This window comes from Kogia breviceps, chromosome 4 (genome assembly GCF_026419965.1).
Source record: "Kogia breviceps isolate mKogBre1 chromosome 4, mKogBre1 haplotype 1, whole genome shotgun sequence".
Lineage (NCBI taxonomy): Eukaryota > Metazoa > Chordata > Mammalia > Artiodactyla > Physeteridae > Kogia > Kogia breviceps.
The window spans coordinates 150634056-150649629 of record NC_081313.1 but is presented as its reverse complement, the minus strand read 5'-3'; the positions used below and the strand labels follow the sequence as shown (position 1 = coordinate 150649629).

Below are 15574 nucleotides of genomic sequence, written 5' to 3'. Positions count from 1 at the left end.
AGAGAGACCAGCCTTCTTCCCAGTTATGTCAAGGGTTCCTGGAGAAGCCACAAAACAAAACGGGCTATGTGCCTACCTCCTGAGGCCTCACGACAGACTCCTCCAGGCCTGGCTTCTCCCCCCAGGGTGCTCGGGCTCCTTCTTAGTTACCAAAGCTTGACTCAAGGGAAGAGGTGGTAACTTTCCTGAAAGTTGGGCGTAAGGGTTGGGAACCCAAACAGCCTCTCTGCCCCTGTCTGCCTCAGTAGGAGCCCCAAGACCTGGACCAGCCCCCTCTGTCCTGACCTGTCCCTCCACCCTGGCAGGGTAGAAAGTCACCTCTGCCCAGCAGCCTCAGGGCACCTGCCAGGGCTCACAGGTCGCCCAGGGCAGAACTCTGCCACAAAGAAAGCAAACTTTTACATTATCATGCAGAGCCTGTGTCCTTCCTTATTGTCTATTCCAGAACAGAAACTTGGCTGCATCTTTGCATAAGCAAAAGGCGCATTACGATGTATTTCCCCAAACAAGAGAGCTCTTGGCCTCTCTCTGCACAGAGAAGGGCTGCGGCTTTGAACCTTTTCCCCAAGGTTTAAAGATTCTAGGATCAATTTCTCAGACAGGGCTCAAGGACGTTGTCCCTGCTTCCCCTCCTCCTGCGGTCTGGGCAGAGGTGAGCACACAGGCCTCGGGAGGACAGGTGGGGGTGGGGAGGCACTTGGGCACTTAGCTGGGTCTTTGGTCATTACAGGGCATCGTGCACCCTGCTGCTGTCACACATTTTGCCTATTTCCTCTTGTTGCACGTTTACCAACGTTATTCACTCATTCACCCATTCAGAACTCTTTACTGAGCACCTACTGTGTGCTTGACACTGCTAGGGACACAGCAGTGACTGAGGAGGAGGGGTGCCTCCACATCAAGTGCATAGTCCAGTCTGGGGGCAACTACTTTAAGGTCTCACTTTGAACAGGGGACAGTCGTGCTGGGGGAGGAGGATGAGAAACCAGAGGGCACTGCAAGTGCAAAGGCCCTGAGGTAGGGATGGGCTCCCTGCATAAGGAGCTCACAGGGCAGTGACTGGACCATGGTGAGCAAGGTGAGGGCAACCTGAGAAGAGGGAGCAGGGCTTTGATTTTATCCCAGTTGCAGTGGGAAGGCCCTGTGGTGGCGGTAGGGGGAGGGTACCAAGGTGGTAACTGCCCTCCTCCTTTGAAATACATTGATTGCTCTTTGTTTTTTCAAATGCTCTTGTATTTCAAGAATTCAGAGGCTGGAGAGGGAACTCCAGGTATGAACCATCGCACAAGCAGCAGGAGAGGGCAGCTGGCTTCCGAGAAGGCAGAGCTGTCAGGAGTGAGGGTTCCTGGAGGAAAGTAGCTGAAGTGGAGCTCAGAGAAGCCAGCCAGGGCCAGCTTAGAGAGGGCCCCAAGTGCCAGGCTGAGGGCTGAGGCCTGTTCCTGAAGGCACCAGGGAGCCATTGAGGGTTTCAGGCAGAGGAAGCAGGAGGTCAGACCTTTTCTGATTGGCAACCATCGGGGAGAATGATGCGTGGGGGGGACACGAGGTGGGAAGGTGCTGCTCCCTTGTCTGCCTGTGGAGGAGACGGAATGGGAGTCAGGGGAGGAGGGGGAGTTGGGAGGGAGATGTCTGGAAGCTTCCTTTTGTCTTTGTGGCTCTTTGTGCCATGTCTGTTAGCTCTCTGCTTGGCGGGAATGTTGTAGCTGTGTCCCTATTATGGAGGCAAGTGTTTTACCGGGCATCTTACTTATTCCCGGGGGTCTCTACACCACAACGGGCCCTGCTGGCTTCTGGCCTCACCGGCAGCATCCCGTAGAGAGTGGGCTGCAGCTGGCCTCAGGGGGCTACAGCAATTTCACAGCGCCCTGAAAAGTTGGCGTGGCCCTGGCGGGGCAGGGCAGGGCCCACTCCTCAGCAGAGCCAGCCTCTTCGATGGCCCACAAGCCCTGCATTCTGCCCTTTCTGTTCCTGATGAGTCGCAACGGGGGATCGGGAGCCAGACACCAGAGGGGAACCCGTTTGCAGGTGGAGGGATTCTGCCACTCCACCGTAATGAGCAAGAAGACGTCCCAGGCCACCTGGTCACCGTGGGGGTCCCACCTGCTTGGGAGGGGCCTGCGGGGGGCCGGGCCTCAGGTGAGGCCACCGGGAGGGCTTGTGAGTGGGAATCCAGGTTGGGGACCACCCAGAAGGTCCAGCAGCCGCCAAGAGGTGCCTGTGCTGTAGAGCGAGGCTGGGGCACACCCAGCTCGAAGCCTTTCCTCCCCAAGAGGAGCAAACTGTGTGCAGCTGTGTCCCTGTGTGGAAGGGCAGAGGCTTCCTAGGAGAAAACAGTGAAAGGTGCACCACAGTGGAAGGCTACCAGGGAGGGCAGGGCTGGGGCATCTCGAGAGCAGGCCTGGCCTCCTTGCTGGCTATCTGCTGGGTGTGCTCCGGAGGTGCCTTGTCTAGCTCCTCAGTAGTCCTGGAGGCCCAGTTGGTCTCTGAGGCCAGAGTTGGTATGCCCAGCCCAATTGACAGGAGCTGGTGACTGATGGGCAGCTCAGAAGACAGAAGTTCCCCAGCTGGGCCCTAACTCAGCAGCCTGACAACCCCTGGCTCTGACTGCCTGGCCTCACCCCCAGCAGGAGGTGGGCCTCTGCCTCACAGAGTCCAGAGCCTGGTGGTGGGGATCCTAGGGTTCTGGCACCCTCCCGTCTCTCGAATCGGGAGTCAGGGTCAGACCTGCCCAGCATCCAAGAAGGACACAAGACCCCTTACCCGAGATGAGAGTGGCCACCATCAGCCCCAGTGGTGGGACCAGGAGAACAGGAGGATCCTGGGCCCCGATGGGCAGGGTCTGGGCCAGGAACTGAGAAGAAGCCCTGCATCTCCTTCCTCCCTTGGGGACCAGCCTCAGCTTCCTCATCTCTCAGGAGGGGCTGACCCCCCTCCTCTGGCCTCAAAGGGCTGTTGGGAGCATAAAATTAGGTAATTCTTCGAACTCAGCCCTGAATTCCTTCCACGTAACAATCTATCCTGCCACTGTCCCTGGATGCCCTAGGCATAGCTGGGAGCCGGACTCCATTTCGGCTCTCTGAAGCCACCCTTCCTTCACAAGAACCTGTCCCCTCCCAGATCCCAGAGAGCAGGTTCAAGCTCTCTCTGTTTTCCTCTTCTTCCCAAACATCGGGGCTGTTTTTACCCTCTCTGCCCCGCCCTGGCCCCCCACTCGAAGCATGACCTGAGAGTCAGAGTTGGAAGGGAGTAAAGTGAAGCTGGCCGTTCACTCCTGTCTCTCTCCCCTCTCTCCTCTCCTGCCTGCCCTCCCCCAACCCAACCCCACATGCAGCAGGACCTCCCTCCCTGTGTCGCTGCCTTCTTCCTTTCTACACCACGACTTTCAGTCAAACTCCGTGATCCAAACTGGTGAGGCTCTGCTTATGAGAGATCAAGCGATACTTTGGAGACAAAAAAATCCTCTCCCTTAAGAAAAAGTAGTTTTTAGGGCTATTGTCTCACTGTGGACCAAAAAGTCTAGTTTGACCCTCAAAAGTGGGCAAGGACCTCCATGTTTGGGGGATGTGCACCCGGTCACCGTGACCTCATGGGGGGCTGCGGGGCGATATGACTTAGCAGCAGTGACTAATACAGTTTTCCTGTTTCCACCAACATCATTCCATCATGCATGTGTGGAAGTCTAGTCCTCACAAAACTTTGTGACATGGGGACTGTCATTCTTGTTGTACAGAAGGGAAAGCCCGGCAGGGGTGAGTTGGCAGAGCCTCCCAGGGCTCCACCTTGTCAGCTGCAGGTGTCACCTTGTCTGGCAGGTGGCTCCCAGTGCCAGGGTCCACCCTCTCCAGACTCATGCAGCAAGTCACAGTGACCATCCCGTAGGGCTATCAGTCGTTCCTTCCCTGCAGGAAAGCCAGACTGGGGCAGAGAAACAAATTGTAATTGGAAGGTAGATTTGTGGGCAGGAGGCTTCCGGCAGGGGCCGCACTTCTGGCTGACTGGTGGCCTCCCTGGACCCCACCATGCCCATTAGCTCTGCCTTCCCATTGGTGCCGTCTCAACACACAGCAACGGTGACAGTAGCCAACAGGCTCCTTGTCTAGCATGCCCCATGTGCCTGCCTGGCCCATCCATCACGAATTGATTTTCCTTGCTAACTCTCAGATTTCCCAAAGGGCTTTCCTACTGTTTATAGGTAGCAATTACCATTGCTCAGATAGAGATTCTAAAAGCTGGGATTCAGGGGGAGTATGGCACTGGCCTGAGATAACAGAGTGGGCTCTGGGAGGCATGCTTGGCGGGGTCTGCCCTCACAAAGGGTAGGTCAGCAGCCTCTGGGCTCGGTCTGCAAACAGGGAGGCCAGTTCGTGCCTCTCCACTGAGTGATGGTATGAGTGGATCGGTTCTTTTGACGAGGGTGTCCCGAGTATCTGCTGTGTGCTGCTGCGTGCTGAGTGCTGGAGACATGCAGGGAAAATGCAGGTGGCCATGCAACTCACAGTCCCGTTGGGGACACTGAGAGCTCAGGAAGCAATGGACCCTGGTGCTCGCTGGGAAGCAGATCAGACCTGGGGGCCCTTCCAGGAGGAAGCAGCCACGAGGCTGGGCCTCCAGAAGAGTAGGGTTTTGTCAGGAAGCGAACGAATGAAGTGGGTGGCAACGAGGTGGCCGTTCCAGGTAAGATCCTGAGAGCGTGTGAGGGTGGGAAGGAAGGCTTTGTCGGCCCTGAGCCCAGGGTTAACCTGACCAGTGTTTCCAGAAAGTCATGCTGGCTGTGCTGTGGGGAAGGGAGGGTTCCTCACCTTTCTTGTGCAGTGGACCCCTTTGACATCTGGTGAGGCCCATGGGCACCTGCACCAATAATGTTTGTAAATGTAAAAAATAAATTACATGATAACAAAAGAGTGAAGAGATACAAATGAAGCCAATAGTATGAGCCGCAGTTATCAAAACAGAACACAGAAAGCACCTTTGTGATACAGTAATATCTGTTCTTAATTAACACATTAAAAATTAGATCTGGTGGTGTGTCTAAAATGACCCCCCTTTCCAAGTTGTGATGAGTGTAGACAACATTTCACAACCACCAGCAGCAACTGAGGAGTGATTTCTGCCAGTGACAGTCCCGGCATTGCCCCCGCCACTGGGGTTTGTGGCCTGTGTTCACCCTTGAAGGAAAGGCCATGTTGCATTTACTGGGGTCAGTGTCTCCATCCCAGTGTAGGCTCCAGGTGGAGAATCCCTGAGTTGGTGGGAGGGGCTGCTGAGGGGACATTGGCAATATCCTGGCAGGGGTTGGGTTGGCTGTAAGGGGAGCAGGAGGAGTACAGGGAAAGGAAGGGATGGATTCAGAGTTGATGGTGATGCCTGGGTATAAAGTGTGGCAAAGAGGAAGGAGTGGGGCTGGGTCCCAGGGTTCTGGCCTGCGGCCTAGCTGGGTGGTGATGCCATCTGCAAAGCCAGAGCTGGTCCTTGGGCCTGTAGTTTCTGCTGACACGTCCCTGATTGTCTTTCAGGTCAATGAAATTTATCACGATGAGTCCTTGGGGGCCCACATCAATGTCGTCCTAGTGCGGATAATCCTGCTGAGCTACGGGAAGGTGAGTGGGCACTGCAGGCTGGTGCCTTCCAGACCCACCAGAGCCCCCGCCTCTGTGGGATGAATGGGGCTCTCCAGTGAGGTGCAGGCCTCCTATAAAGGACTTTGTGTTGCCCCAAACCACCCTTCCTCCCCCTGGCTGCCCTGTGGTTCCTACAAGAAACAAAGAGCTTGTGAGCCACGCCTATTCTCCTTTCAGCCTCACTCCTTTTAAAATTTAGGTGTTTTTTTTTTTTTCAGAAGAAAAATTTTATTGCAAACAGGTTCAGTGGTATGTGCGCTACAGCAAAGGCTGGTTGTAGCAGTTTCCTTTCAAACCTGTGCTGATGTATAAATTAGACATTATTTGGGAATGATTAATTTCTGGTAAAATGTAGATTCAATCCAACATCATGCCAATTTTTACATTTATTGTAGACCCTATTTTAGTACTAGAGGTTAAATTTTCATCACCAGAAAATGAGAATAACCTTACTAGGTTGTTAAGAGAAATTCCAACTCCATCGAAATCTATTACTTAATTCTTCAGTCATCATCTACTGTTGGCTTGATTGTCATGCCTCTTCTTATTTGACCCCAGCCGATGAAACGCCAGTGTTTCTCAACTCTTTGGCTAAGGGCAATTTTTTCTCCTACTTCTGTGCACACAGGATTAGTCAAATCGATTTTGCCCAAATCAGCCTTGACTGCACTAACTCTTCCTCCTGTCCACAGGGATCCTATGTTCACCATAAGCACTTCATTCTTAGACAGCTTTTGCACTTTTGCTACTTTCTTGTCTCCTTCAGTGCGTACACCTAGAAGCCGTCTAAAGCAGGAAATAGGAAATTTCCAATTCTGTGAGGATTTCAGGTAAAGCTTCAACTACACCATTCTGTCAGCCCGGCACAAAGTGGGGTCAGTTTTTGTTCCAACTCCAATAAGACCTCCTGGAGCAGCATACTGAAGATAATTATGCTCTGCGAAAAGCGACACAATTTTGGAAAAGATGGGTTTACACATGAGTTTTCCTTCACTATCTTTGGAAACAATACCAGGTCTGACTTCTATCTCCTGGTCCACCTTTAGTACTCCTTTTAGAATACTACCACCAGCTATACCCTCCTTAAGGTCATCAACTTCACAGCCAGGTTTGTTGACATCAAAGTATCTAATAACAATAAGTCGGGGTTCTGAAGTAAAGTCTCTTGGGGGTACTGGAATTTTCTTTACTAGGTACTCGCAGACAACTTCAGGATTGTATTTTAGCAGAAGTTGGAGTAATAGGAATCCGTCTGCTACTGTACCTTCTACAGATGCAAGGGTCTGTTCATACTGTTCTTTAGCCTGGCTTTCTTTTACCAAATCAATTTTATTCTGTAGAATCAAAATATGCTTCAGTTTCATGATTTCAGTAGCAGCCAGGTGTTCAGCAGTCTGAGGCTGAGGACAAGACTCGTTACCAGCTATCTGCAGAAGAGCTGCATCCATCACTGCGGCACCATTCAGCCTAGTAACCATCAAAATATCATGGCCAGGACAGTCAACAAAGGAAACATGTCTGACTAACTTGAAGTTCCCTTTGGTCCCTGGAATGTCTGTAGGAAACTCATCAGGTGTACTGCTTCCACAGGATCTATAACATTCTGGCCGAGGACATCTTGGGTCGTCAAGTTTATATATCTTAGCATTAGCATAGCCAAGTTTGATTGTAATATTTCTTTCTAGTTCATTTTTGAACCTGACAGTGTGAACTCCAGAAATAGCTTTTACAACCCTAGATTTCCCATGAGCTACATGACCAATTGTACCTATATTAATTGTGGACTGTCTGCTGATAACTTCATGTGAAAGTGGCATCAACTTGGTAACATCCAAAGTGTTGAGATCTTGCCTAAAAAGGTGCAGCTGCTCTAAAGTCACACCAGCCTCGCCCCCCCCCCGCCACCCCGCTATCTTTCCTGGAGGCTAAAATTTAAAATTTGTTATTATTCAAGTTTGGTGAGACCAACAGATCAGGAGGTGAATTCCATGATTTTTTACCCACAGTTTCTGGCCATGCAGGGCCGTGCGGGGAAACACCATGGTTGGTCAGGAGGCCTAGGGAAGGAGAGGGAAACTGTGGGCGAGCACCTATATTGTGGTTTCCTCAGGAAGGACCAGGTGAGGTGGGGTAAGCAGACTTAGGATTGACCAGTGTGAATAATTTTCAGCGGGCTCTGGAGCATTAGGGCTGCCCCTAGTTGTCTGGTACCTGGCCCTAGTGATTTGCACAGGGGATAGTGGGCTGGAGTTTGAGAGCCCAATGAAGTAGGTGGCTGGGGGTGTGGACTCTAAACTGGTTGGTTTGCATTTGAAGAGCATATGATCCAGAATGAGTTGTTTACTGTCTCTAGGAATTGGCTGACCCTGGGAGGAACAGTTCCTCCCAGGTCAGCAAGGCCCTGGATGTCAAAGCATCAGAAACAACCCGTGTCCTCCTCTTCTCATGCCACGTAGCTGCTGTTCTAACTGAGCAGTCTTGCCCTTCTTACTTCCCTTTGTTGTCAAACTTGGAACCGTCTTTCCTAGCAACATGCACTGGTCTGTGCGCCAGGATTAGAAAGCCCCCAGGCACAAAGACCTGAGATGGAAAAATAAGGGGGTGCCTGAAAGGAGAGCTGGTGAGGAAGGAAGGAGCCCCATGGTGCCGGTCAGTGTGGACAGAGCAAGTGCCTGTGCCAGGCAGCTCGGGAACACTTTACATGAAATTATCTCACTTCATCCAAGGACAGATGGGGAGGTGGAGCTATGAGGATCCCACTTCACAGATAAGGATACTGAGGTCTAAGGCAGTTCAGTGGCATGAGTAGCCAGTGGTATTTGGCTCCTTAGGGGTCCAGCTTCTCACCCTGGCAGCCAAATTCTGGAGTCTGACCCCACGCAGTATGAAGAAAGTCAAGTCATAATAAGATGAGGCACATCAGGCATAGTAAATTATGAGAAGGGTTAACTCCTCTACTCAAAGAGAGAGAATCTCAGTCTTACAAAATAAAATCAAACTGCACACAATGTACAAGGCCTGCAGTACAGAAATGACAATGAAGGACTTTATGGCTGGTCACTTTCCAGGAACAGTGGACCTTGAGCCCACTCTCCCTACCCTGGGAAGTGTGTCACTCTAAAGTGATGGAAGCTACCACAGTGAGGATAGCACTCTTCTTTCATGCCCCATGGAGAACATAAAGTATACCAAAGCGGACTGTCAGATCAAGGGAGAAATTTGCAAAAACCTTACTGCAGGAGTCTTTCATACCCTTTTCAAAACCTTTAGCAGATCACATTTTAAAAGGCATAGGAGTTCCCCTATCTCCAGTGTCCTTTTTACTTAAAAAAAAAAAAAAAAAAAAAAAAAAAAGCCTTCTCAGTTCAAGCCTTCTTTAATAAGTTATTCGGTCATTTATAGCCAATAACAAATTTTCATGATTTTTAAGAGACAGTATCCCTGCATTGATATCTTCTGTCTAGAGCTGCACTGTCCAGTCCAGCAGGCACGAGACACATGTGGCTACTGAGCACTTGAAATGTACTTAGTCCAAACTGAGATGTTCTGTACGTATAAAACATATACCTGGTTTCAAAGACTTAGTACAAAAAAAAAAAAAAGGAGAGATGTAAAATACTTTCTTAATAATTTGATATGAATGAAATAATGTTTTAGATATATTGGAGTAAATAAAATATTTTATTAAAGTTAAAAAAAGGCATAGGAGTTTCAAATAATATAATGGATAAAGTTAAATTAGTAGTTATATCATTTTTTCCCCTTGCCCTATGGAAAAATGTGCCTTCTTTTTGAGGAATCATAGAACACTTTAAAATTACAGAAGTACTTTAGGTCATAAAGAAAATTTTAGTAAATTTTATACAGCAAAAATGGTTTGGGCTATTCTCTGACTCAGTGCTCTAAAACTAGGTGGAGGGAAGGGATATATAAAAAGAACAAATCCAGTCTCTTTGAAAAAAAAAAATCTCCTAGGAAGAATATTAGACCCTCAGTTGCAGACTATTGGGAAAACTAATGAAAACAAGAGTACTACAGATCAAAACCTGTGGGGTGTGGCCAAAGCTGTATTCATAGGCAGGTGCTTTCCAAGATCACACAGAGCGAATGAAAACAAGTCAGCTCAGTAAGTTAGAACAGATGTTAACAACCACCCAAAACCAAAAACCTAAAGAAAGTAAAAATAAGGAAATAGTTCAGAAAAAAGAAGAAATCAATACATTAGAAAATAGAAAGAAACAATAGGATCAATCGAGAGGAGAGCCTTGGAAAAAGCAAATCTCTGGCATATACAGTCTAGAAGAAAAGAGAGGAAGCATAAACTAAAAGAAAGAGTGTGTATAATGCAACCCACAGTGGGATGCTTATCCCAGCTGAAGAGAAAGCTTTGGGGGAGGTTGCTGCCCTAGGCAGCTGTTGGGAGATCTCCACCTGGGCCTTCTCCCCATCCCTTGACTCTGACACCCAGTGGTGGTCAATGGAGGAAGAGTGTGCACACCTTCTGCAGGTAAGCAGGCAGGTTTGTGGCACGGCAGTGCACTCTGGGCATGCAGACACAGTACACAGCCAGGGAAGGCTGGGGTGGCCCAGGCCCAGTGATACAGTTCCAGCCTCTGTCCTTGGAATGTCCCATGGGACTTTGCCCATCCCCACTGGAGCAGCCATCAACATGTTCGCCATCCCTTCCCCTCCTCAGGCTGGGTCCTACCAGTCACTCCATTCCTGGTCTGAGACCCCCTTAGCATCCTCGAGGGTCTGAGGAATTTTCAGGTGTGTAGTGTGAGGGATGGGCATGATTATATCCAGCCCCCTCCCCACTTTCTACCTCTGGAGAGGGGACATGGGAAACTTCACGTTGTGGGGTAGGAAGGGGAGGAGAGCCACCAAGTGGTCTGGGCACTAAAAAGAAAAATTGGAGAATTGTGCACGGTTAATTGCTTACCAGCACTGGCAAAGCTTTGGCTCTTATTTTGCCTAAAAACTGTCTGTCACCTTCTCCCAGTGTTAATTACTCAGTGGAACAAAGCCTTGTTTATTTTAACTACTTCCTGGCAGGCTCTGTGCCAAATTGCCCCCACCCAAAGCTGTTTCTTCTTGTTCTTCTTTCCTTAAGTGTCACAGGCAGGTAGAAACCTGGTAGAAACCAGGTAGAAAACCTGAAGGTGAGATTTTGAGAATCTTCGTCAGGGACATGGATATCCTGGGAAACAAGGATTTCCTGGGGAAATGGGAATATTTCAAAGCTGACTCCAAAAATGTAGAAAATACCACAATAAGCCTCATAACCATGGTGGGAACTCAAATTCTTCTGTTTCCAAAGTCATCTTAAAATTACCTCTAAATAGAGAGTCAGATAATCTATTTTTGGCAGTCTGTTCTTATTCATTTACAAGGAATTATTAAGCAAAGATAATGCAATACCACATAAACTGTTTCAGAATATATATATATATATATATATATATATATATATATGTTCTGAAATCCACCCAATTTATCTTTATAGCCAAAGTGATTCCTACACACAAAGCTGCCAAAGGTAGCATATCTAAGACAAAGTACAGACCTGTTTCACTTCTAAAAATAGATTTAAAAATTCCTGAGGTTTTAAGCATTTAATTCAATAATGCATAAAGAGAAACTCTCACCATGATAAAATAGCGTTTATTCTAGGAATATGACGATTATTTAATATTAGAAAGTCTGTTCATATAATTCATCACATCCATTTGCCTAATGACAAAGCTAGTCATCTAGCAAATACTTTTAAAAAATATATTTATTTATTTATTTGGTTGCTCTGGGTCTTACTGAAGGGTCATGCGCGGCATGTGGGATCTTTAGTTGGGCATGCGGGATCTTTAGTTATGGCGTGCAGGATCTTTAGTTATGGCATGTGGGATCTTTAGTTGTGGCATGCGGGATCTTTAGTTGAGGCTTGTGGGATCTAGTTCCCCAACCAGGGATCGAACCCAGGCCTCCTGCATTGGGAGCGCAGAGTCTTAGCCACTGGACCATTAGGGAAGTCCGTAACAAATACTTTTTGAGGGTTTTTTTGTGCCAAGCGCTGTGCCGTGTCACTGACGTGCTCTCTGACCTCAGGGGCTGCTCTGGAGCAGGGGTGCAGACAAGGAAACAGTTACAACTGAAGGCTTAGGGACTTGGTCGGGGCAAGGGGGGCAGGCAATCTTATTTAGAGGTTAGGGCAAGCGACCGGAGGCAGTGACTTTTCAGCCGTGGGGAGGGAGTGAAAGGAGGGAAAACCAGCACAGGGAGCGGTGGCTTAGGAGAGGGTGGGTGGCATCAAAGGGAGGGCAGCAGTGAGCTGTCCTGGGGCCGTGGCCACAGGGTGAGGAAAGGAGAGAAGATGAACGAGAACTTTAGGAGGCCAAACCAGGAGCAGGTGGGTGCTACGTGGGTGAATATGGAGGGAAACTGAGTCCGTGCCTTGGGCAACCTGGTAGATGATAATGCCGACCCCTGAGATGGAGAGCACGGAGCCGGGGAGAAGTGGCATGTGGGGAAGAAAGGCAGTGGGCTCAGGGGGGACGTGCTGAGTTTGAGGTGCTTTGTGCCATCCCAGTGGAGATAGCCAGGGAGATGCTGGCATGGGGAACTGGAGCCTGGAGAGAAGAGATGAGCGTCCTTTGCAAAGGCATGGGTGGGGGTGCACAGAGGAGCACACCGAGTTGGGGGCACCTAAGAGCCCCAAGGGGCTCTGCTGAAGGCACCAACAGGGCAAGGAGTGTGATCAGCTCCATAGGAACTGAGAGGGTATCTCATGGTTTTTAAAAGATCTGTGAAACTAGTAACAGATGGTAACATGACAACCCAAATTTTATTTAAAGGTAGAAAAAGAAGCACATTGTTCCTAAAAGTGTTCTGCATAGCTAATTCTCAGGATGTTCATAGATGTTTTCACAGGAGAATAGAGGGGTTCCATGGTCAAATGAGTCTGGGAAATGCTTATAAAACAAGGTAAAACAGGTATTCCTGACAGCAAAATTTCTCAGAGACTTTACTATGAAAATGTGCAGGGTGAATCTCTAGGAGATGGATCAGTATGCATGGTTTCTCCAAACTATTTCTCAACAGAACCCTTTCCCTCATGGAATCAACATTCTACAGAATTTGCTTTGGACATGCTGCTCTTATGAAACAGCTACAGTAAAATTGGCAACAAGAAAGAGACACATAACTTTGTTCCTGAGGTTTTGGAATTCTGGACAATGTCGTATGACATGAAACCAGTATCAGAGGAGAACAGATAAAATTATAATTGTTTGCTAATAATTATGTGCCTGGAAAACCAAAAGAATCCATCAGAAAACCAAGGAGTTTAGTGACATGGCCAAATATAAGATAATTACTCAAAACCCAATAATTTCTGTGTGAACCCACAATGCCCTGGTAGTAAACATAATAGGGAAAGAAAAGTTCCCTTTACGATAGTAACCAAAAATATAAAATACCTGGAATAGCCCTAACAAGACAGCTAGAAGACCTACATATAGGAAGAAAATTTCACATTGTTAATGATAGGAAAAAAATAAAAATAAATGAAGAGGCATATGCTGTTCTTTACGGGAACACTGGGTATAGTAGTGATGTTGACTTTTCCCAGATTAATAATTGGAAACTTGATGAAATGATTCTAAGATTCATCTAGAAGCATAAACAGTCAAGAATGGCTGGGAAAACCTTGAAAGACAAGCAAATAAAAAGGATTTACTTCAAACACCTTGTAAAGCAAAAATAATTAAAATATACTATATTTACATAAGCATTAACAGATCAACTGAATAAAATATATAGCTCTGAAAATACCTCTCATATAAATAACGTGCAATAAATATAAATGGAATGGTTATAAAGTGTTATAAATAAACCTATGATAAATATAAATTTCATATATAACAAATTAAATATATCAGATGATAAACATAGGCCAATAAAATTCAACTAGTTAAACCAGACAAATCAAGAAGAAAATATTCATTGTCAAGGACTTCCTAAGCATAAATACAGTAGAAGGGATTATAAAGAGGAGGATAGATATATTTGAATACTTAAAATATAAAATCATCAAAAAAACAAACAAAGGGCAAACCACAATCAGGAAAAGCATTTGCAATATGGAAAAGATATCCTAATATATGAAGAGCCCTAGGAAAAACAGAATTGACAATGGACATAAGCAATTAACTGAAGAAAAAATACAAATGGCAAAAAAAGAGAAAACATTGAACTTTACTATTAATCAAAGAAATAAAACAGTTTACCATTTTAAAAGCATCAGCTGTGTTAAGATTAAGATGAGGGATTTACTTCTGGCTTGGGTGAATGCAGCAGTACACTCCTCTGGTAGGAGTATAAATGTGTACACATTTCTGGAAGGAAATGTGACAGTTTGTCATTTCCCTTAAAAATGTTCTTCATGTTTGCCCCCAGTCATTCGTTTCTATGATTCTATTCCAAAGCAGTTAACAGAGCTGTGGATGAAGTTTTAGGAACAAGACAAAAGCCATGGCCTTATTTCTAAGTGTAAACAACTGGAAACAATCTAAATTGTCTGCCAATAGGAGTCTAGTTAAATAAATTACAATATGTCTATGTGGTAGATTATTAGGCTGCCAATAAATCCCGTTTTCAAAGCATGTTTAAGGGCTTGGGGAAATGGTTACAGCATTGAGTCAAGTTTGTTTGCTTTTTGGAAAAAAGGATATAAGCTTACAGTAGTATGATCTCAATTTTGTTTACAATTATATACACAGAAGGGATGGAAGGAATACATCAGACGTGAAGAGTACTTATCTCTGGGTAGTAGGTGATGGATTTTTATTTTCTTCTTTGTACTTTACCGAATTTGCTTAATTTATCATGATAAGGATGTTTCTTTTATAATCGAAACAGCATTTTTAATTATGGAAAATTTGTTTATATTTTTAAAAAATCATTTTAAAATGGTAGGGTCCAAGTAATTCTGTTTAACTGAATGCTAGCACCTGGGGAAGGATCTCCAGTGGCATGCCACAGGGCTCTGTCATGACCAACATTTTATTTCTGATTTGAAGGAGGATGTAGAAAGGACTTCATGCTTTTGCTTGGCACCTCTTCTCTGTGGTGGCTTGGAGGCACTTGGAGAGGGATCTGTGTTCTTCTGCCTGGGAACTCTGTCACCTGAGTGTTTGTGGAAACTTTGGGCGAGCTATCTTGGCCTGAGGGAGGATGCAGGCTGCCACAAGTATGTGGCCTTACCTACAGGTGAGGCTGTATTACCCAGGTGCTGCAGGCACCTCCCTCACGGCCATGACCAGTCTGGTCCTTTATGGTCCACCTCGTAGGGAGGGGTTCTGCTTTGCAGAGCAAAGCAGTTGGTACCCTCTGAGTCCCCCATAGGCAGAGTGAGGGTAAGGGGAGAGGGCATGGGCCCCATTGTGAGGCTAAGGCCTACTCTTCCTGGGGACAGTATGGGGAGGAGGGCAGGCCATGGGGCTGCCTGGAGCCCATGGCCAACAAGATGGGTGGCCAGAGCCCACTTGGGCAGTGGAGCAGCTTCAACAAGACCAGGACCAACACAGTGAGAAGTGAGAGGGCACAGGGGGACCAACGACCCCCTCGCCTCCATGACTTGCCGCTGGGAAGGAGTTTGGGAATCCATGATGGTGAGGTGACAGGAAGGGAGAATGTGGAGCTGGATGTGTGCTTTCAGAACTGAGTCCAGGCTGCACCCACCGCACCCCAGCAGGGCTCGGCAGACCAGCCTTAGACTTCTGCCGATGACCTCAGAGGTGTCAACATAAAAGAGGTACCAGGATGTGGAGTTGCAGACCCACATCCATCCCCAGCCCCCGAAGCCTGACCGGGAAGGATGACATGCTGCCACCCCTCTGCTGTCCCCCAGCCCCCGACGGTAGCGGGGCTGACCGGTGTCCCGTAGCAAAGCCCACCCCACA

At 47.5% G+C, this 15574-nt stretch overlaps 1 protein-coding gene and 1 pseudogene across 2 annotated transcripts in view; one reads left to right on the top strand and one right to left on the bottom strand.

The window, feature by feature from the left end:
- Positions 1-15574, top strand: part of ADAMTS2 (ADAM metallopeptidase with thrombospondin type 1 motif 2) — a 230715-nt gene that overhangs the window by 156847 nt on the left and 58294 nt on the right. For both annotated transcript variants that reach the window (XM_059060511.2, XM_067032199.1), the window contains exon 5: positions 5514-5597. In XM_059060511.2, coding sequence (XP_058916494.1) covers positions 5514-5597 — 84 coding nt within the window. The remainder of the gene's footprint in view (positions 1-5513; positions 5598-15574) is intronic.
- Positions 6122-7096, bottom strand: LOC136794185 (eukaryotic translation initiation factor 2 subunit 3 pseudogene; annotated as a pseudogene).